The 21,447-nt window shown below is 48.0% G+C and overlaps 7 protein-coding genes across 7 annotated transcripts; 3 read left to right on the top strand and 4 right to left on the bottom strand.

Annotated features, from left to right (window-relative positions):
- Positions 1-219: 219 nt before the first annotated feature.
- Positions 220-2,859, bottom strand: BDV38DRAFT_269627 (FAD-dependent oxidoreductase; the record flags this gene model as incomplete). Its single annotated transcript, XM_032057001.1, has 5 exons — positions 220-819; positions 882-1,249; positions 1,332-1,576; positions 1,633-1,914; positions 2,840-2,859. The coding sequence occupies 5 exons, from the start codon at positions 2,857-2,859 to the stop codon at positions 220-222; spliced, it is 1,515 nt and encodes a 504-aa protein (XP_031915915.1).
- A 1,157-nt stretch (positions 2,860-4,016) lies between these two features.
- On the top strand, positions 4,017-5,639 carry BDV38DRAFT_280766 (glycosyl hydrolase; the record flags this gene model as incomplete). Its single annotated transcript, XM_032059386.1, has 2 exons — positions 4,017-5,508; positions 5,563-5,639. 2 exons carry the CDS (start codon positions 4,017-4,019, stop codon positions 5,637-5,639), a joined length of 1,569 nt encoding a protein of 522 aa, XP_031915916.1.
- A 720-nt stretch (positions 5,640-6,359) lies between these two features.
- On the top strand, positions 6,360-7,550 carry BDV38DRAFT_280767 (pectin lyase fold/virulence factor; the record flags this gene model as incomplete). The annotated part of the gene is made up of 1 exon (XM_032059387.1): positions 6,360-7,550. The coding sequence occupies one exon, from the start codon at positions 6,360-6,362 to the stop codon at positions 7,548-7,550; it is 1,191 nt and encodes a 396-aa protein (XP_031915917.1).
- Positions 7,551-8,366: 816 nt separating this feature from the next.
- Positions 8,367-10,246, top strand: BDV38DRAFT_291132 (sugar porter family MFS transporter; the record flags this gene model as incomplete). Its single annotated transcript, XM_032061670.1, has 6 exons — positions 8,367-8,395; positions 8,447-8,555; positions 8,603-8,683; positions 8,736-8,889; positions 8,939-9,866; positions 9,934-10,246. 6 exons carry the CDS (start codon positions 8,367-8,369, stop codon positions 10,175-10,177), a joined length of 1,545 nt encoding a protein of 514 aa, XP_031915918.1. The 3' UTR covers positions 10,178-10,246.
- A 374-nt stretch (positions 10,247-10,620) lies between these two features.
- Positions 10,621-12,001, bottom strand: BDV38DRAFT_291134 (polysaccharide lyase family 1 protein; the record flags this gene model as incomplete). Its single annotated transcript, XM_032061671.1, has 4 exons — positions 10,621-11,107; positions 11,161-11,329; positions 11,389-11,455; positions 11,517-12,001. The coding sequence occupies 4 exons, from the start codon at positions 11,999-12,001 to the stop codon at positions 10,707-10,709; spliced, it is 1,122 nt and encodes a 373-aa protein (XP_031915919.1). The 3' UTR covers positions 10,621-10,706.
- A 575-nt stretch (positions 12,002-12,576) lies between these two features.
- Positions 12,577-14,583, bottom strand: BDV38DRAFT_291136 (pectin lyase fold/virulence factor; the record flags this gene model as incomplete). Its single annotated transcript, XM_032061672.1, has 6 exons — positions 12,577-13,079; positions 13,155-13,256; positions 13,318-13,664; positions 13,724-13,796; positions 13,859-14,073; positions 14,133-14,583. The coding sequence occupies 6 exons, from the start codon at positions 14,581-14,583 to the stop codon at positions 12,963-12,965; spliced, it is 1,305 nt and encodes a 434-aa protein (XP_031915920.1). The 3' UTR covers positions 12,577-12,962.
- Positions 14,584-17,505: 2,922 nt separating this feature from the next.
- On the bottom strand, positions 17,506-19,961 carry vac8 (protein anchor VAC8). Its single transcript, XM_032063303.1, has 6 exons — positions 19,493-19,961; positions 19,280-19,400; positions 19,108-19,221; positions 18,814-19,059; positions 18,004-18,753; positions 17,506-17,952 (listed from the first exon to the last, which is right to left on the bottom strand). Exons 1-6 carry the CDS (start codon positions 19,664-19,666, stop codon positions 17,621-17,623), a joined length of 1,737 nt encoding a protein of 578 aa, XP_031915921.1. The 5' UTR covers positions 19,667-19,961; the 3' UTR covers positions 17,506-17,620.
- Positions 19,962-21,447: the final 1,486 nt, after the last annotated feature.

The raw sequence follows: 21,447 nt of genomic DNA on the forward strand, positions 1-21,447 counted from the left end.
CGTAGAAGCCAACTATCAGCGCGGGGATGATCGACTTGGCATATGACAATCGTATACAACGGCTGTCAGGAATGAGACGTTTTGATGCAGAGAACAGGTAGTAGAAGGTAAAGTAAGCCGGCACTGTTCTCCATAACCCTACGCTTGAGTGGGCTAGTATGGAAATTGGAAGGTGCCTGGGGGTGATGCTGAGATTAGCTTTTGAGTATCCCATTAATATTAGGTGAAGAAGACGTACAAGCTCATGAAGGTTATGGAGTTGCAAAGTCTTACGCTCTCCAGGGCCCAAATAGCCTGGAAAATTCCCAGGTCTGCAATGGCAAAATACAAGTCCCAAGAGCTCGAAGCTGGGGTCTTCCCCGGAGACATAATCACGCTTAAGGAGAAGCAAATCAGAAGCGGGATGCTCCAAAGCAGACGGTTAAATGGTATAATCGGGGACCCAATATAGTGACGCTTCCCAAATGGCATCGTCCCGGTGCTTTGACGTTTGGGTAGAGGTAGAAAAGATATGCATTCTCCACCCACGCCCATGTCAGAGATGAGATCTGCAAAGGTGTCCATATAGTACTTGGAAAAGATTGGGCCAGTAACCTCGTAGACCACATTGTCTAGCGATTGCATCCGAATCGCCATCTCTGACAACGTACAAATAAGCCTCATCCTGGGCTTGTTCGCAGTTGCCCACGAGTCCAGTCTGGTTTCGATATTTGGAGGCTGCTGTTTTTCCGGGCTTTGCACAATGTCTATTATTGCATTGGCCAAGGTTGCGGCACTTTCTATAGCGCAGCATCCTCCTTGACCAAGGTTGGGAGTCATCTAATACCTAATTAGCCGAAAGAGCCAATTGAAGTCATATCAAATAGGCTGAATAATCGTACCTTGTGAACCGAGTCCCCTATACAAGCTACCCTTCCACAATTCCATCGCGCATATATACCTTCTTCAAGGGGCAGATGGCTGCATCGAATAGTTTGTTGATATACAGCCTTAAATTGAACTCCTGCGCAAACGTATTTGTTCATCAGAAATGCAAGGTCATCTTCTAGTTGCGACTGATCGAAACGAGGTGCTTCTGGGGCATAGTATGTTCTTTTCATCTTGATTCCAACTATCCAGAACACATGGTCTTTACAGCCAATGGTAAGGATAGAAGCCCCCTTTACAAAGACATTGTGCATCTCCCCCTCGTTGATCCCTGTAACCGAGTTTGAAATGCCAAAGATACCTCGGTATTGCGTGACCATCTCTATATCGATTGTTAGAAGTCATTGAAGCAGGGTACCCTCAATCAGTGCATATACTCTTATTTTCAGAAAGCAATACATCACTTAGCTTCGCTATTTCCATTTCTCGACATATCTCTTTATGGATGATACTATGTACGCCATCGGCGCCGACGATGATATCACCCGTATAGGTCGACCCGTCAAGACACTGCACCGTCGCTTGTGTGGAGGATTGCTCCATCTTAACCACTTTTTTACCAGCTAGAACACGGCTCTTGTCTGGCAGCTTATTCCAGAGCACGTCCAGTGCTTGCTGTCGCATAAGGAAAATGACTGGGTATCCATGGCTACCATGTGTTTAGCAACAGGATACACTACGAAACTGGAGGATCATGGAACCAACCGAACTTGCGATAGCTTGAAGGCTTCCGTGTATCCAAGCCGATGACCTTTATCGTTCCATACGTAGTTGTTGACGATGGGGGTTGCGAGTTCGGCAAGTTCATCCCACACACCGAGTTGGTCCAGGATCCGATGAGCGTTACCGGTGAAACCAATACTTGCGCCAACATTTGGAGCGATTTCCTCACGGGCCTCTAGAACGACAAAGTCAATATTGTAGGCAGCTAAAGCATGGGCAAGAGTCAGGCCAGCGATTGAGCCGCCGACAATGACAACTCGAAATCTGGGGGGTTTTATGTCCCCTGAAATCGATCGCAACGTCATAATACCTGAGGCAATTGCAACAACTTAGGTTTAAGTTGACCACCAGCGTACGATTTATATTAAATACTTCTTATACCCGGCCCCTCTTTGAACTCCTTCAGTTGGAGCTTTTTTGCGCCGGTCAATATACTTAAAGGGGTTTGGTTAATGCGCTAGCCCGAATGCAACGTGGTCCAATAGAACATCTTCGCAAAAGGATTCCGGGAATGTGAGGCGCAGCGGCTCAGCTACTAGGTTACTCTCTCTATAAAATTCTTGCTTGGTCTATGGATTATTAGTGTTGCATACTCTAGTCTATCGACGTCAGTTAACGATTACGACAGTAGTCCCCGTAAAGGAGGGTATTCCGCATCTAGCAGAATGGTGTCCTGACCAGCGAACTTCGCTGGATGAACAGGAGGAGCCGCTCTTTCCGTATGAGCTTCTTGGTGATTATTTATGCATTGACGTAGACCAAATTCTCATATCTGTCACTTCGTCAAAGACCTTGTCCTATTCTTAATGCTTTCCTAGATCTGGCTGACGTTTTCTCGTGTCCCTGGATTCCGTGCCTGTTACCCTCGCTAGAGGTAGACTGACAACACAGTCTGGTGGCCCCAGAGTGAAAAGAAAAGTGTTCTAGAAACATACTGGTAATATAAAGATCCCAGCATCTACTTCGTGCCGTAAGCGCAAAGCTGGATTTATCAAAGTCTGGTAATTCGTAGGGGTTAGATATGCTATATGTTATAAGACATGGTTAGCGGGCTTGCTGCAAACTGGGCATTTATCACCAACCACAGGGTGTTCAGCGACCGGTGTTGAACTCCTTCCTGCTGAAATGCTTGTAGGGGTTATAATAGCTATCATACCCACGAAGTCACAAAGGGAACGCGTAGGGCAACTTTGTGCCAGGTGCCCACATGTTGACGCTGCTGAATAGGCCTAGCGCTGTTGTTCTTCCTCAGCGATTACTTCCTACGGCTATGTTGATAGATTGATGCAACGCAATCAACATACTAGGAATTGAACTAGTTTCCCTTTTTTTTTACTTAAAATGTTGAGGATCATGTTAGGATCAGGTGTGTAAGGCACGATATCGACGCCATATGGTGTTTTGGAGAGTACAATTGAGTAGATGTGTTAGGAAGCAGGACAGTCCTAGTTGGTCGTTCATGTGCTTGTCGGCTTTTATAGCTGATAGGCTTTGCCTTTGGGACCCCGGTCCCTTCCTGGCCTTGGAATATACATGGCATGTACTGAAGAATATAGACGTTTCTCATGAGAGACTAGCACAGTTTCTAGGACTCACATACTCGAATACCGAATAACGGTAGATCTTGGGTAAGGGGAGACCGTCGCTTCCAAGAATTGGTGGTCGATCTGCCCTGAACGGCACTAAAGTATCTATCTGCCTTGGTCTTATGGTCCATACCTTTCCGTTAGTGGGCTATAATGGCGGTTCACCAGTCCCTAGGCGCGCTATGCCATGGCTGTGGACGAGGGGACTTCGCAACTCCATCATCTTATGGATGTTAATAAAGGGTTGAACGACGTTTACACTCCCGGAACATCATCTTCCCACTTTATATCTCATTCCGCTCTGTACAAATTAATTCCAACTTCGGCCGAACATCAATCAATGATCAACCCGGAGAGCTATACCTCGTCTGCGCCTCTGGATTACTACTAGGTTTCTTGGCTCTTCCTATTCATTATTCATCATTGGTCATTGCTCTATTTGGGTGTTTCGGTAGGTCTATCTCCCTGTCTTCTGATCTAGATGTCTATAAGAGGATATATGTATTTCATTGGTGGATAATCATAGGTTAGATCAAGTTTTAAGGTCACTGAGCCAAGAAAACCAACACTCGTAGGCGATCAGCATTAGCCAACATAACCGAGTCATGTCCAACCAGATCTCGGGGAGTATTGGTAATCTCAACGATTCAGGCTAATGCCAACCTAGCTAGACGACCTATATTTTAGATACTAATAAAGCCAAAAAAGCTTTATCGACAGACTCCCACGACGGCCTACACCTGAAATTGAAGAACTGCTTATCCATCAGACCTGTACAATATGCCCTCCTTCACAAACCCCATCATCCCCGGCTTCTACCCAGATCCATCATGTATCCGCGTAGGGGATGCCTTCTACATGGCCAATTCCAGCTTCCAATTCTTCCCGGGTATCCCGATCCACAAGTCCAAGGATCTGATCAACTGGGAACTCATCGGGAACGCTATCAATCGACCGTCCCAAATCTCCCTTAATCAAGCAACAACAAAGATAAACAACGCATCCCGCCGTGAAATCTTCACAGGAGGTATATATGCCCCAACCATTCGGTACCATGACGGCGTATTTTACATTATTTGCACAAACCTCACCGGCGCACCCGATATGCCAAGTAGCACGGATTTCCACCCGTCGAACTTCATCATAACCGCGACGGACCTCTCAAATCCAGACTCCTTTAGCGAGCTCATCTACTTTGATTTCCATGGTATAGACCCAAGTCTCTTCTTCGATAAGGATGGCAGGGTCTATGTCCAGGGGAGCTGGATCTATGGATATAACCAGAATCCTGCGACTGTGATCCGGCAGGCTGAGATTAATGTTTCTACGGGACAGCTCCTCAGCGAGGCCAGGGATATCTGGTCCGGTGCAACAGGAAAAGTACCCGAGGGTCCACACATCTATCACAAGGATGGATGGTACTACCTGCTGATCGCGGAGGGTGGGACTCACGCTCGACATAAAATTACTATGGCTCGGTCACGAAGCATCTGGGGTCCGTTTGAAAGCGATCCAGCGAACCCCGTGTTGACGGCTGAAGGGCCGAATGGAGTCGTCCAGTGCGTTGGACATGGGGACCTCGTCCAGGATCAGGATGGGCAATGGTGGTGTGTTATGCTCGCGAGGCGGGAGTATGGGGGCTCTTACCCGTTGGGAAGGGAGACGTTTCTGACAAGTGTTGAGTGGGTTGATGGAAACTTTCCTGTTTTCAAGGACGTGGAGATTGAGCAGGGGACTGGAAGGCAAGTTGCCACAAAGGCTGGGTGGAAGCAGTCTGTGGGCGTTGATATAAAGTCGCCAACAACTTTGTATCTACGAACACCGCACTTGGAGAATTATCGCCAGGACGGGAATCAGATCATCCTTACGGCTACTGACGCGGGCTTGAGGACGCCAAATGGGACGATGACATTTGTTGGAAGGCGACAGACAAGTCTGGATTCTACCGCTAGTGTTACAATCCTATTGAGCAGTGTGGCCAGTAAAGATGTATCCTATGGATTGACGCTCTACAAGGATGTATTTCGATACGCGGTGATTCAGTATAGGACCCACGACTCGACTTTGGCGCTGGTCGTTCAAGAAGCTGGAGAGTCGCTGGCCACGCTGTCTTCACATCCGGTACAGGACGCGGCATCGATTCGGTTGTCGATAATATCAAGCGTCGAAACATATAAATTCAGAGCCCAGATTTGCTTTGCCAATGTTGCGACAACAGACATAATGTTGGGAGAGGTGCCTTGCTCCATTATGAGCGGTGATGATTTCACAGGTACATAGAAGGGTCTACCCCTATTCCATTGTTTGTATACTAACGAACTCACAGGAACTGTTTACGGGATATTTTCGTCTGGTGATGGCAGTACTGTGACCTTCCGGGATTTTGAAATTGAATCGAGATAAGTATTTGAGTGCTAAATTTGTGGAAGACGAAGGGTAATCGGCGTTCCATATGGCATTAATTTATTCCTATAGAATGGACACCATGACTCTCAATGCTATACAAGACTGCGCTCAAAGTAATCCATTTCAAGCCTGTCACCCCGAAGAACCAAACCCTACGTACGATGGCTCCGGTCTTTGCATAAATTCAGCAGCTCAAAAGGGTTACTGCGAGCTGTACCTATTGTAGGAAGAAATGGACATTGTGTCGAGATCAATCCGAGGCTTGAAGACACAAATCTGGTCATCAGTACTGGAATTCAGATGACGTTCATGAGACATCTCCAACAGAAGTAATAATCTCCAAAGCAAATTACTATTGACGGAAGTCTCTTAGCCAATCTGTCCGATGGCGTCATAGAAGGACAATAGGGTGGCATCTTAGAGATGTGGAGAGAATATGGTTGGTGGAATATAGTCTTGGATTAGTCCGAGGCTCAGTACCAAACTATATGAATATCCCGAGGCAAGGCTACTTCTATGCTAGAGGTCTCCCAGGGAGTTTATTGAATTAGGCGGAGGATAAACCGGTAAAAGCCAACCCCTCTGAAAAACAGGCAAGTTCGTCTAAACTCATCTTTGAAGGATTGAACGACCATGCCGCTCCACGCGAGAATGAGGACGTGTAAAAACGTGGTACCATCAACATCCATAACGGGGAGATAGATTGAGTCACATGTCATGGCCATGCCTCTCTTTTCATGGTTCTTTTGTATTTGGATATGCACTAGCTCTCTGGCCTGGGGGTACCCATCTGAAGGAGGTTATTCATCCCCAGAAGCATGTCAAGCCTCAACGGCAGCAAACCCCCTTGATGGTTGTCCAGAGAGTACAGTCCTCGTCTCCGCCACCCATGAACAGGCACATTTCCGCACTATCCAAGGTGCCATTGACTCCCTCCCGCACGATGACACGAACCAAACAATCCTCATCCTTTCCGGAACCTACACCGAACAACTTAATATCACCCGGCCAGGGCCTCTGACACTGCTAGGCGAATCCAACAGCCCACACAATGCCTCAACGAACTCTGTTCACGTCGAGTGGGCTGCAGCCACCGAGCAAGGAATCTACACCGACAATGTCTACACCAGTGTTCTCATCGTTGCGCCGACCCTCAACGCAAGCCTCACAGGGTCCGGGCCAGCAGGACTCCCCGTCCCGCCCGGTACGCCCTTCGGGTGTAGCGACTTCCGGACCTACAACATTGATTTTCGTAACGTCTACGCCGAACAGTCGGCCGGCCCAGCACATGCGTTGAGTTTCTCTCGCGCGAACGGCGGGTTCTATTATTCCGGGTTCTACAGTTACCAGGACACGGTTTTCGTTGGCAAACTGGGGAACGCTTACTTCCACTCGAGCATCGTCGCCGGGCAGACTGATTTCCTGTACGGGTTTGGCACCGCATGGGTCGAACGATGTGAGCTGGTTCTTCGGGGATGTGGAGGCGGCATCACGGCGTGGAAGGGGACGAATACTACGTATGCCAATAAATTCGGTGTGTATGTGCATGATTCTACCATCACGGCTGTGAATGCTTCCGTTGCAGTGGAGCAAGAGGGACAGTGTGCCCTAGGTCGACCCTGGAATAGTGGACATCGGAGTATCTTTGCAGGGACTTATGAAGACGATACAATTCGAGATAGTGGATACGTGCTTTGGGAGGCGCCCATTACGGAGCAGACGCTCATGGGAGAGTATGAGAATCTTGGGCCTGGATGGGGTGTTGCAGCGCGGCGAACGTACAATTATAGTGTGCTGTTAGATGAAGAAACGTGGAATGGGTATAACTCGCCGGCAAAAGTGTTCCTAACCGAGGAAGGTAGGCCGGGCAATGTTGGCTGGATTGATCAACGGATCCAGTGGTGGTAGTCTGCATTGCATACCATTTGTATATCATATGTATGACACGATATATATTGTCTAAGATGGGACCTTTCTGAGGATGGCCATTCAAATCGAAAGCTGCTTATAACCTTTCCTTCAATCTTTATACAACATGATGTCTATTCGTATAGCACAAGATTGAAGCTTTGGTTTAACGAGAAGGAAAATTCTCGACTTGAGCTTGGCCGCCGTATTCAATAGATCCAACCCTTGTGGAACATGCTCGGGTCTCATACACGGGCAGAGCTAAAAGCAGAATTCACTCATACCTCAAAGGATCCGGACCCAAGAACCAAAAGTCTTGGTATGCTGTCCGCATGGCCGCATCCTTCGGCGGGCACGAATCGCATCGTCTGGATCAGCAACCGAGGACCAAAGCCTGCCCTCGGATCGCTAGATCTCGATGGTCTTAGGCCAGCTCCAGGATTCGTATATCTAGATTTAGCCTGTTTAGAAGCCTCTTCTGGGTAAAATGGTTGAATCCGGCGAAGGGCTCGACTTACGCTTCCCTGATGCATTTTGGCCATCTGCGGACGCTGGAAACTGGTAGCTCTTTAGCATGAATGTGCAAATCTATACCACTATTTGATTCTACTGGTGGTAGTTAATGCTCGCGATTCCTCCAATTAATCACGATATAGCTTTGCTGAACTTCATAGATCTCGTCTTAGCCTCACATGACGCTAGACCAATAGATATGAGTTTACGATAGGAAGGGCCTGGAGCATAAAATAAAGACGGACGAATTCCTCCATATTTCACCCGCCTGACAGCCGATACTTGCCATACACTTGCGACACAATGGTCCACAAGACGAGACTCTACAACTGGTACGAACATCCACAGCTCAACTCGCTACGCATCATATCTAACGGGAGCAGGTATATTTGCCTGGTGGCGGCCGGGTGCATGGTGTTGATGGGCTATGATGCCTCCGTCTTCAATTCCGTACAGAATTCCGATAACTGGCATGCTTATTTTGACAACCCCGTATGCGTCTCAATATCCTCGCAGGCTTGTCTCTGACTCGATCGCAGGACAGTTACATGCTTGGCTTAATGAATACGGTGTATACCATTGGTGGTATTATTACAGGCTGGTTCTTCGCAGGTCCACTGGTAAGAAACTAAACTCGGTGTCTTTCTATAGACACTGACTGACCTGTACCAGGCTGATTACATGGGCCGTCGCTGGGCAATGGGCATTGGATGCTTTATTACAATTATTGCGACCTTCCTGCAATGCTTCCCTCCCGCCAATAACGCAGTTCCGGTTTTTATGGCCGGCCGTGTCCTTATTGGGTGTGGACAAGCCTTGGCTATCGGTAAATCGCCAGTTCGCCCCTGTCAAGTACAACAGCTAAACCTCTCCAGCGGCCGGTCCCATCTACATCGGGGAAGTCACACCTTCCTATATCCGTGGTCTGGTCATGGCCTTCTGGCAGATGTTCTACTCAGTCGGTTCGTTTGTCGCCTACTGGGTCAACTACGCTGCAGGGAAGCACCGGGATACGCTGGGTGATTGGGATTGGAAAATGGTCGTCATCTTTCAGTTACTACTTCCAACCATCATCATCTGCCAACTTCCCTTCATGCCTGAGTCACCTCGTTGGCTTGTCCAACGGAAGCGCGATGTGGAAGGCGCTCGAAAGGTTCTCCAGCAGGTCCGGGATACAGATGAGGAGATCGACAATGAACTGGCTACCATTCGCGAAGCCATTCAATATGAACGGGAAGCACTTGACAGCGGCAAGAGAGCATACATGACTCTACTCAAGGACGCTAGTGTCCGCAAGCGCCTTCTTCTCACCTTTGCACTAAACATTGGCCAGCAACTCACCGGCCAAGGCACGTTCAATTCATACTCGTCTACTATCTACCAGAAGATCTGGACCAATGGCGATACCATCAACCTAATCAATGCGCTTAATGCAACATTCGGTATCCTCTTCACGCTCAATGCCACCTGGACTGTCGACCGCTTCGGCCGCAAATTCCTCCTCGTCGTTGGTGCTACCGGTATGGCCATCTGCATGCTCATCACAGCCCTCGTTGGTCTGGAAACCCCCACCACACCGGAAGGCGCAAAGACCGAACCCGTTGGCATCGCTATCGTCTTCCTCATGTTCCTCTTTGCTTTCTTCTATAAGCCATCCTGGGGCGCAACCGTATGGATCTACACAGCAGAGGTGTTCCCGATGAATGTGCGAGCTCAGGCAGTTGGTATGTGTTCCCAGATGCAGGGTGTTGCCAACACAATCTTCCAACAATTCTTCCCAATCTTCTACGAGAAAGAGGGACTGTAAGCTACTTCCCCCGTGCCCCATCCTATTCACCCCTTTTGCAGGTACTAACACGGTGTGGCACAGAAAATCATTCTTCTTCTTCATGGCCTGCAACGTCCTTCTAGCGGTATTTGTATGGTTCCTCATTCCCGAAACGAAGAAAGTGCCTCTCGAAGAAATGGATACCCTCTTTGGTGGGACGAGCCACGTGCAGAGAGGTGCTGCTATGCTGCACGAGCAGAAGCTGGAACGTGAGGATGTTCAGCCAACGAAGAGTAAAGAAAGTGTCGAACTTGCCGCTATTGAGCAGGCTTCTGCCAGGGTGTAGATATGGTGGTCCGAATGGCGAGAGTGTGTGCTCTGTGTCTTGAACCTGAACTTGTTACGTCAGTGGTTGTCAGACAGGTTCCATAGCTGAATGGAAGGTAATAAAAGGGGACAACGGATCTGTCAAGACTATTGAAGATAATCCGTTATACTGTGCCATATTAAACTTCACATGGCGTAGAGCTGCTTTAAGTATGTTCGGTTACGAATACCGAGGAAGAGAAGAAAACTGGCTGTTGCACTCTGTGGTTGCTCGGTAGAGTCGAGTACAGTACACTTTCATACTCAGATATGGACTGGGCGGAACCTGGGTGATCTCTAGAGCTCCCTCAGCACAGATATCAAAGCTGAGTCTGAATTCCTGCAGACTACTTAAGGGCAATACATCCTACACAACCTCTCTAGCACACCCATATCTCAATGACTGATGAAATACTAAATAAGCGGCCATCAACCGATCTAAATTCCCATTCCTTCAACTTATACCAAGCCATAATCAACTCTTAACCTCTCTCTTAAGGTTCATATCTTCAAACACGTCCAATTCCACAGTTATCTGGAACATAGCCCAGAGCGTCCGTTGCCGAGCCGGCCGGCGCAATCGTCAGCCCAGCAAAGTCACCAAAAAAGCCGGTATCAGAACTGTCAAAGGCACCAGAGCCACTGTAGCCATTGGGTTGGCATGCACGCCCAAACGCTGACTCACAAGACCCGGCGTTTGCGTCACTAGCACTGAAGAGCTGATTCTCAGGCTCAGCGGGGGCGATCTCGACAACATCTTCGAAATAGCACCCTTCGAAAACACCGCGGCCTTGGTCCCCGCCCTCAATGGCGTGTCCTGGGATTCCGGACCACACGCTGTTGACTGCGTGGAAGAGGGTCGTTCCAGAGAGCGCAGGCCCACGGCCGGTGGTGTGGTAGACATAGTTGCCTGAAGATAGTCAGTCAGATGGATCATGTTGAGGCAGAAGCTTGGGAATGTACTTTGGAAGGTGATCTCGTCCCCAACGCCGACCAGCTCCAGCGTCCAGTAATGGTGGTCATCGCACCCTGGGGAGTGTGTGGTCACGCCGTTGAGGAAGTTGTTCGACCAGGTCATGCGGGTGTTGGGGTTGAAGCCGGTAACGTAATGTTGGCGTCCGATGAGGGAGGTCTAATGATCAATGTGAGTAAAATGAAGCCCTTTGCCCCGCCAGGGGTTGTTTCTCTTACTTCGCAGTGGTCAATCCAGATCAGGTCAGCGCCGAAGAACGTAAAGGCGTCGCCACCCCAGACAAGGCTGTAGTAACATGTTAGAGCAATTGGTCAGAGCGTGCGTGATATGTAGCCGGGGGCCTTACCTAGGGTTGAGGTTCGTGATTTTAATGTTCTGCACGATGATGTTGGAAACACCACCCTCAAAATAGAGTCCCTTCCCACTTAGCACACCGGCATCTCCCTCACCAACAAGCGTCTTGTCCGACTTGATACGGATGCCGTTCATGGCAGCATTATCATAAGTGACGGTTGCGACAGGGTTGTCACCACACCATCCATTAGCGTTGATAGCGAGTTGGCAGGTCTCCCCCGTTCCCCAGGGTGCGCAACCATCTTCCGTCGTAGATCCTTCGGTGCCGATGAACTCAAAGGTCTTGGTAAGTACGACGACTTGGGGCTCGTCGCTCTCCAACAGGGCGACAAGCTCCTCGTTTGTTTCGGGGTAGCTAGGTGATACATCACCACCGCCAGTCACACCAGCTGCAAACCCCTCTGCAGCACCCGAGACGACCTGGGCGCTCGCCAAGGCGGCATTTAGGCATAGAAGTTGGAAAAAGGGCACCTTCATAGTGAAGAGAAACTAGAAAGAAAAGCTAGTTTTTGGACAAATGTAATCTGTAGAGTGCCAACCCATTCTTCTTATCTACTTCACGTCGGCTCCTGACACATCATAATAAAAAATGAATTTTGCCTAAAAAGCACGAAAGAAAAAGATAAGCCATGTACCGTGAAACCTCTTCCCTCTGGTCACGATCTTTACAAAATGTCCATAGTTTCTCCTGCCAAGAACCATTTCGCCCCGCTGAAGTGCGGATGTATTGCACAATTCGGAAAGGTCCATAGTGATAAGTGTTTCAGATATACCCTATCCATATTGCACGATTCTCTAAGCGAAGTCATCTTACTCCATATATGACCAGTGTAAGACCCTTGGCAAGACCCTAACCCACCCCCAAAGCCCCACGGCTTACCACGGAACTGCCAATGGGTGCGCCACCCGCAGGCTTTATATTCAAAATGAATCTTATATAGACAAGACGTATATTTACGACCCGATACATTTCATAATTCCTAATTATACATACATATATATACATATATTTTGCTTTCTTTATGGCTTTTGTGATATATTCCCAGGTGTGGGTGCTATCAATCCTCATTGGTGGGGATGTGGAAGCGCCTATAGTTGATTTCTCCCATCAATAAATAGCAGGGTTAGATTCATTAGGTCAAGTTAGGTAGCATGGAGCTGCATCATAGGAAATACTTGAATATGGTCAGAAGCAAAGTAGATTTGCCTACCGAAGCTCTAGTCTGATCAGCTCTCATCGGAGGTTTCTCAGTCCACCTTGATTTCCCTGCAACCAGTCCAAAGGTCTAGAAGCTCCTACGAACTTAGGCCTTAGCTGTCAGTTTTTAGTTGCTACAAACTGAGCGATCCACGCTGTATGAACATATATCTTCGGGTTATTTTCGTTTGTCACCTTGAGCATCCTCAAATCACGAGGTTCCATATAAACCGCCGATAATCACGCACATGTGATTTCCGCTAGATCTGAATCTCCCATATTGTTGCAGTTGAAGACGGGGGAATTCCCACTAGGCGGAGTCACATTGATATCATGGACAGAAATGTCGTGACAGACCTAGGTAACAGCTATTAGTGACTACACCTAGAATCACAGGATGACAGCACAGTTTGCTGGCAAATTAAAACTTACATCAGGACTACTACACGTCAACTCTCCAATGCGAGGATCATACTTTCCAGATGTCGTTCCCTTGAAGTCCTTGAAAAGCACATCCTCTATCACGAGTTTCGCCTTCGAAAGACCGATCAGCTTTTCTCTGCAGTTGTATTGTCTATCATCGGTAAGTACTTACGGGATACAGATCACACATCGTCTGGTTTTTCGTATAATAGCACTGCGAGACGGAAATAACGTGGTCATTGTTCTCGCTTTGCATGTGTTCATAGGTAACGTTGCGGACACGACCTAGTCCTCCCCCGCTGGTAGAGCCAGACGCATCGGGAGGAACACCAGGCCAGACCTTGATTCGGGCTAAGTCTGTTGCATTCGTCATGGAGACGTTATAGATATACAGATCCTCAACGAGATCTGTTTCGCCTTGGTATTGCCCCAAGCTACCGACAGAAATACCATGAGACCCTGTGCAGTCTAGATTTTGGACGACAACTTGAGTTGAGTTGGGCTTGAACGAGACACAGTCTGTGTACTATCAGCAACTAGTTCAAAGAAGATACGCTCAAGGAAGAATATAGCTATACCGTCCGTGTTGATAATTCTTGAATCTTGGATGACGACATTTGAACTGCGGTAGATATCCCAGCCGTCCGTGTTCTATATCCAGGTCTGGTTAACTGTAGAGTCTAGTGGACGGGGCCAGGAAAGATGGGGCGCACCTTAGCTGGAGCATCTGGTAATGCGCTGCCTACCAACATTGTCATATCACTAACGAGGATATCGGTTGAATTTGCAATCAGGTTAAACCAGCCTGGGGGGTTGAGCATCGTGAGCCCAGAAATGGTGGCATGATGCAATCCGTCCGTGCCCAGCAGGCAAGGACGCATGACACTAGAGTTCTGGACCATCGCACTCCACCAGAACTGGCCAGCTCCTGGAGTAAAACACAGTCAGCCATCCGTTTTGACCGACCCGAATGTCAAACAGGGTTACCATCAATCACCCCCTTCTCGTCGCCATAGATGTTCACGTTTTCGCCTCCAAAGCGCCAAAACATGCTGGAAGTCTGGAATGCATACTGGAATGCCTGGGTCGGCCAGAGCTCGACATCCTGTTTGAAGCTGATGTTGCCCCAGATAGCAAAATCAATGTTATTCAGGAAAGTGAGATCTAATGCGGTTGCAATAACAAAGTCACCAGAGGGTAGAAAAACGGTGCCTCCATTGTTGCACTTGTGGGCTGCGGCAAGAATACTGGGGCCAGCATCTACCAGGTTTGGCTCGACCTGGCAGACTTTACCTTCATGTTTTTGGTGACCAGGGGCTGGTTTGAAGTTCCCTGGAGCTTTCGGATATGCAGTTATGATAGGAGCAGAAGGAACATCATCAGCCACACTCAGTGCGGGAAAAGCAGTAAGCAGAGTTACCAGGGCAAGGAGCTTCATTGCGAATGGGTCACAGAGAAATCGTTGCCTCTAGGATGCAGGGTAGTTGATTATGATATGACATTTTATATGTATCTCTCATTTGCGCAATGACCCATGGGCATTGCCTACTTCGGCATTTCAGATAAACAGGCTAAATTGTAGAATATATTGGACCGTCTCTGGATCAAGCATGGTGCGAGAGAAGGAAGCTCCCTTGGCGCTGAACATGCAGTTTTTAAGCTAATTCCCTCTCAGCTATGGCATCTACGGGACCATATCAAGCTTCAATTACAGTGTCAAAGGGATAATACAGGATGTCGACGTATACTGACTCACCGAGTCGACAGGTCTTGATAAGGAAGAGGTTGCCTGTCCTATACCTTAAGGAGCCAGTTATGTTCCTTTTTCTTGACGCTATCATTGAACGACTCGCTGCATCAAAACTCCACGATGACCACACGCTCAGTGTATTGCTCCTAGCAGTAGCTCGGCCAGTTCATCAAAGATCAAGCCTCCCATTCCTCCCATTTAGGCTGCAGGAAACATCAAAAAGGCACATTTTTTATCCACATCTTCCACGATCTCGAGCCAAGCATATGTCCTCCCACCTTGTTGAAAATTTCTCCACCAATTGTAGTTGGCTCGTCTCGGGGGACCCCAGAAAACCCCGCAGTGAGGCTGCTCGTGACGCTCTAGGGAACCCTTGTGTGCCCTCTGTGTCGAACTTCGGCACAAGCTTTTCCGGAAACAGCGTCTACTATTATTTTGGTCCTTCAACGGGACAAAGTAATTGGGCTCTGGTCGCATATCTCTGGACGTGCCAGCAGCAGGGGGTCCCTCGACGCGTGTTGAAGGGTTGGTGTTGAAGCTATTGTTGAGATTGGGTGTTGGTGGACCCTTTGTAGTAGCTGTGCAACTGCTTATTTAGAAAAACGATGTTCTCAATGATATTCAGAAGTAAGGATTGACTTTTGGAACTAGGTATGAGACCATAGACATTCATGTCTCCATGTTTGTCTAACCGAGCCTAGAAGTACTTTGGATGTACGTAAAACATCTAGCATATACCATGTCAAGTCTTCACGAATCTACGCGCTCTGAAAAGGGAGAAAAGTGTGGATCTACTTCACATGCATCCTGTTGCCCTATCCACTACCAACCTTCATCTGTCTCCAAAATGGCCTCTGTCACTTAATCACAATCAATCAATCAATCAAAATTCTATCCACCTGATAGAGCCTAACTACTAATGTCTAGCTATGCAGGTACCTCGCCGGTAAGGCAGAATTCTGGTCCCGAACACCGATAAACCTATATATAAGAAAGATAATACATAAAAAGCTTCTATATTAAAACTAAAAATATATACTACAGTATATTTCTCTTCTATACTATCTATCTATATCTATAACTATATAATTTTTTATAAATTTTATTATATAACCAAAGCAGTAGATCTTCTAGGGGGTCAGACCTCTTGTTTTTATTTTGCCCCTCAGTTTGATCTTCTATATGGATTTTCTTTCTTTTTCTTTTCTTCTATGGTTCGTTGCTCTAAATATATATCATTACCCTCCCCCCCAAACAAAACTCGAGCTATCTTCATTTCCCAGTATATACCCACGGATCTGAACCCTAAAAGCCACCCAGGTTGGATGTAGGCCATTAGAAGACAGAACCGACTCCCTTGCTATTAGTCCTTGCCCTCCCAATATCCATCTCACACCAATTCTAATGCCAGAACCACAAAAGCATTCTGTTACCAGGGGTAGCCCCCTACAAATCCACTGATATCTAGTTGATCCATCAACATATATCAACACATAACTCTGTCTTTCTCTCTCTACGGCGAATTGACCTAGCTAAGTACGAACATGTGTTATAGACTAATGATTCAAGATTCAGTGGATAGAAAGGAAACGGAACTGAATATAAATCCGATCATTTTTCTTTCTCTTTATCTTTCTGTTTCGCCTTCGTGAAATTAGAGAGGATGATGCCGAGTAATCCGGGGAGTACTAGATGGGTGGTTTCTCCAGGTTGGGGAATAGGGTAAACATAGGTAGGTAGCCTTTTCTATTGTATTCCTGCAGAGAAATTACCCTACTTCTATGATGGAACCATTTGGTAGTTCTATCTGCTTCGAGGTGGTGTATTGATGTCTGCGGCACATTCTAGTCGAGGCTTAACTGCCAATGGTAAATGTAAGGTTGAATGATACCATGGTTGGTGGTGATAGGGCAAAAGCCTTCTGTAGAACAGACTCCTGGAGTTCTATATATACTACAGAGCACGAAGGATATCGCGATACGGAACTTAGCAAATGAAGGATGAATGCAGGGGTTCTCTGGTGTTATTGATCTTCTTATGAATACTCGGTTCTCCCATATAGTTTAGATAGCACGAAGCCCTCATAAAATCAAATCTGTGGCAATACATGTTAAAGAAGGAAGGTATTGAAAAACGGCAATATTGGTGTAATTTGAATTCATGAGGTTAGAGCATACTCGTTTCGTACAGGTAATGAGAAGGATGGATGGTAACCAGTAGCCAGTATGAGACGTATTCCTGACCCACCAGAACCGTTTGAGGATCGACTGGCATCCAACCGGGTTCGACCCACTTAAGCATCTTAGTAGCACGTCCCCGGTGGGTCCAGCTGGACCGTTAGGAAAATTACCAAGGCAACAAAACGGTAGTTCAATGTAGCAATGGATGTAGTTAATGCAACATACAAATCCAGGTATCACGGCAAGCAAATAGACGACCATAACTGGTCTAACAGCCACAGCATTTATCAAAGTACATACAAACAATGTAGGCATACAGCTTGAGAAGATAGGCCGGGGGATGAAACGGCCACAAGGACGGATCCCGATATTATTCCTATCACATCGGATGCTCGCTGAAGCAAGAAAGTGACACTGAATCAAATGCCCGCTGAACACCTAGGAGAACGTAAAGTGAATGTGTAAAACACAAGGTCAACTATAGACGAGTGGGAAAGGAAACGATAAGGATAAATCATTAAAGGGGGTGACGGCGCTTGGATTAATTAAGCTTCCACGAGCGTTTGTCGGGGACCGTTACCAAGAAACTCGAGGCATCGTCGTGCCAGCGCAATTACCTCTCCCTCACCATCTTCCTGATCCTCCTCGTCGGACTCGATGTTCTTGTCCGAGATCGACTTGACCATCTGCACGACATCCTCGGATTTGGCAATATAGCTGATGAGTCTCTTGTCTTCTGACTCTAACAGTTGGAGGAGAGTCCAGATGGCAATGTGCTGGAACGTAGGATCGCCGCTGGCGAGGAACCGCTTGAGATACCCGTGGATCCCTCCATTGGGATCCGCCCAATCTCGAACAAATATCGAATAATCGCCGACTATATCAGATTAGCAAATGTGGGACGCATCCAGAACTGCTCATAACTTACCCTTGGAGGAAAGATTGCCCAGGGCCGCAGCACTATTCCCTTGCACTTCGATGCTTTCAGACTCCGTCAGAGGGATCAGAACGTCAAAAACGCCGAGATTCAGAAGGTGGGGTTTGAGCTCATCACTGAGGGCCAAAACAGCGATCGCGGCAGTCATCTCCGACTGGACGCTGAGGGGAACCTTCAGGACCAGGTCCTTGCATTTCTGGACCGCACCCGCTTGGAGGACAAGCTCCTTGTTACGGTCCGAACTGGCGGCGAGATTTCGCAGCGTGGAAATGGCGTGGCACTGGATCTCTTCATTATCCGTCGAGCCAAGCAGGTCCACCAGTGGCTTCAGAAAGCCCGCATCGATAATGGGGGATTCGTTCAGCGGGTGAATAGAGATGTTGCGAATGCATGCGACGGCGGAGAGGATGAGGGGAAGGTAAGAGGACTGCAAGAGGCGCAAGAGCGGGGGAAGGCCTTTGGCGCGCACGATTTCGAGTTGGTATTTCTCGTCCGAAGCCAGATTGCGAAGAGCCAGCGCGGCCTGGCATTGGACTTTAGGGGTGGAGGAATCCATGAGATGAACCAGGGACTGAACCAATCGGGACTCGGTTTGGGCAAGTCGTTTTCGGTTTGACGCATCGACAGCGATGTTGCTGAGAGCAGTCGTGCAATAGTATTGTACATCGACATCGGAGGAAGAAAGCAGTTGAACCAAGACGGGAATCGCGCCAGCGTTGACCAATTGTTGTCGGTTATCATCTATACAGCCGTCAGAGAAGGATGACGAACCAACCGCAGGCTCCCACAGTGTCTACTCACCAGAATGTGTCATGTTCAGCAAGGCCCCCGTCGCATTCCGTTGTACACGCATATCCTTGGACTTCGCCAGACGAATCAACGGTCCCAGCGCACCCGACCGAGCGATCTTGGCCTTGTTGTCCTCATGCGTAGCTAGATTCGTAATGCAACCGACTGCATTGCATTGGACTTCGACATTGGGCGACATCATCTGCCGTATTAGAGGGGCCAGCCCTCCGAGGGCGACAATCAATACCTTGTTATCCGCTATTTTGGTCAGCGATCGTCGTTGCCGTCATCGAAAATGAGACCAACCATTTACAGCGAGGTTTCCCAGAGCAGCGCTAGCCGCACGTTGCACTTCAATATCGGAGCTTTGTAACAAGAAGAGGATGGGTTCGAGGGTATCCCGATCGACTTCGCGCACGTCTACGATGAAGGCGGGAGTTAGCCGTGCGAAGATCATTGAACCTCGAGATTCACCCACCTCTCTCCGTGATTTCAGCAAATGTCAAACTGGCACTTCGTTGAAGGTCGACGTTATCGGAGTATACCAGTGTACTTAAAGCGCTAAGCGGTTCACCTCTGAAGAAGTCGGTCTCGGCTCTCTATCGGGTCGGTTGCGTTAGGATCAGAATCACGCCCAGAGATCAAAACAGGGATACATCAATTGATGGAGACGGTGATCCAGCGAACGTACATTTTCAAGGTAGCCTAACAAGTCGGAAACTGCTTCCCGCTCGTTATCTGCTAAGGTTGTCTCGTAAATTCCATCCCTCGAGCGACCGCCGATAGGCCCGAGACAGGCGGTGATATGACACCAGCGGTCAACCGTCGAGAGACAGGATAAACACGCACTCGCGATCCCACTCATGCCTCTAAATTATACAGGCCTGTAAGACCAGATCCCGGCCCCACAAGCGACAAGTCTAAAAGCGAACGGGAACGAAACCAACGTTGTCAGTCCGACCGGCGAAAGACAACCTTCCTTTCGTCCCAGGGCAGTGTCCTGTTCCCAGGAAGGACCTCGAACGATGGGTTCTTTGTGGGTCTCTACCGAGAGACAGGGTCAGGCAAATGGATTAATGCGGGATGCGATGGGAATCGGTTGGTGACGAGACAAAGAGACGGATGGGAGGCTCTGCATATAGCCCGATGGGAATTGAAGCTTGCGGGAGCACAAAGAATGGCGCGTGGTAGGCAGGCGACTTTTCTTCGATATTACAGTCGGTCTGAGTTCGAGATTAGTGGAGAAAAGACCCCAGGGTCTTACCCAGAATGGAGGGAATCGAACAATGAAGGAAGAGGGAGGGGAGGGGGGGAGTTGTTGGTGGTGGTGGTTGGGAAGAGGACCAGAAAGAGATGGCGGACGGTGAGGTCGAGTTTAGTTACTGTTAGTCCTGCGCCTTAGCTTGGAGCACGGGTGATGAGTGACAATACGGGTCCGAAGTGAAGGTGTGGGCAAATGATAACGCGGGAAATGACAAGAGCTCCTCTCCCTTTATCAGTTCCCGTCACCGACAATACAACAACAATATTTGAGATTTTCGGACAATTGCCCGCAAGAATGTCAATAATTGAATTGATTTTGTATCATTTTTTAATTCAATTCCAAATTTTCGTTTTGTCTTTTTCCGCTTTTTCCTCCTTGGTTTAACTATATCTTTCATGGTTACTGGAGTATATCACATCGATATCAACAACCGTTTTGTGTATGGTACGGTCATGTGGACATACCTCCACCTGTTTCAATGTGTTTGTCATTGTTGATCCTGTACAGGATGTACAGGATGTACTCTGTATGCTACCTTATATCTCTGAGTAGCACTCCGTAGTCTGTCCTCCATCACAGATTCCAATTTGATCGACCCACCACTCGGAAAATGCCCAGGCTAATTCTACATATCGATCATTTACTGGACATCACAACAATCTCTCCATCAAACAATCCTGGCAACCCTCCCCCACCAACAATGGATGAGCAAAGTATAACCCTCCCTGGGTTAATCATGGGGCTACCCGCTGATCCACCCGGCAAAACTTAAGGGTTCGACATGACACTCAGGGTTGGGAGAATCATTCTCACGGTCACGGGGGGGAGGACCGTCTGACTCAGTTCTCGACAATAATAACATAACAACCTCTCCACCTATGCCTTGCCCATCCCAACCGAGAAAGACCTATGTCCGGAGACTGATTAATACTTCCCGGATGATACCAGTATTTCATGGAATATATATAAATATATAGAGATATATAAGTTGCATAGAGATGTTCTCACCAACCTCGGCCCTCACCCATATCGCCTATTTTACCAAATATCGTCTGTACACCGGAGGCACCCCCGGACGAGTGATGCGACATGATCACCGGACAAAGGATGAATGACCAACGGACTGTTGGCCATCGCGGGTGGTTCCCATGCACCTATCATTCTGATTTGGACACTGTACCTTGTGGAACGGGTTGTCTGCTATAAGATAATCTTAGTTTGCCTGAGCTTCCTTAAGCTTGTGGTAATTCTACAGTTACAGTAGTTTGGAGAGATGCTTGGATAAGATGCAGGCCTGGTCGCTGCCGATCGGCAATGGAACCTCCGTCCTTGGGTTAGCACTGAGTCCTATAAACATTAACCAGACGTGGTAATACGTCATA

This window comes from Aspergillus pseudotamarii (genome assembly GCF_009193445.1).
Source record: "Aspergillus pseudotamarii strain CBS 117625 unplaced genomic scaffold BDV38scaffold_14, whole genome shotgun sequence".
Lineage (NCBI taxonomy): Eukaryota > Fungi > Ascomycota > Eurotiomycetes > Eurotiales > Aspergillaceae > Aspergillus > Aspergillus pseudotamarii.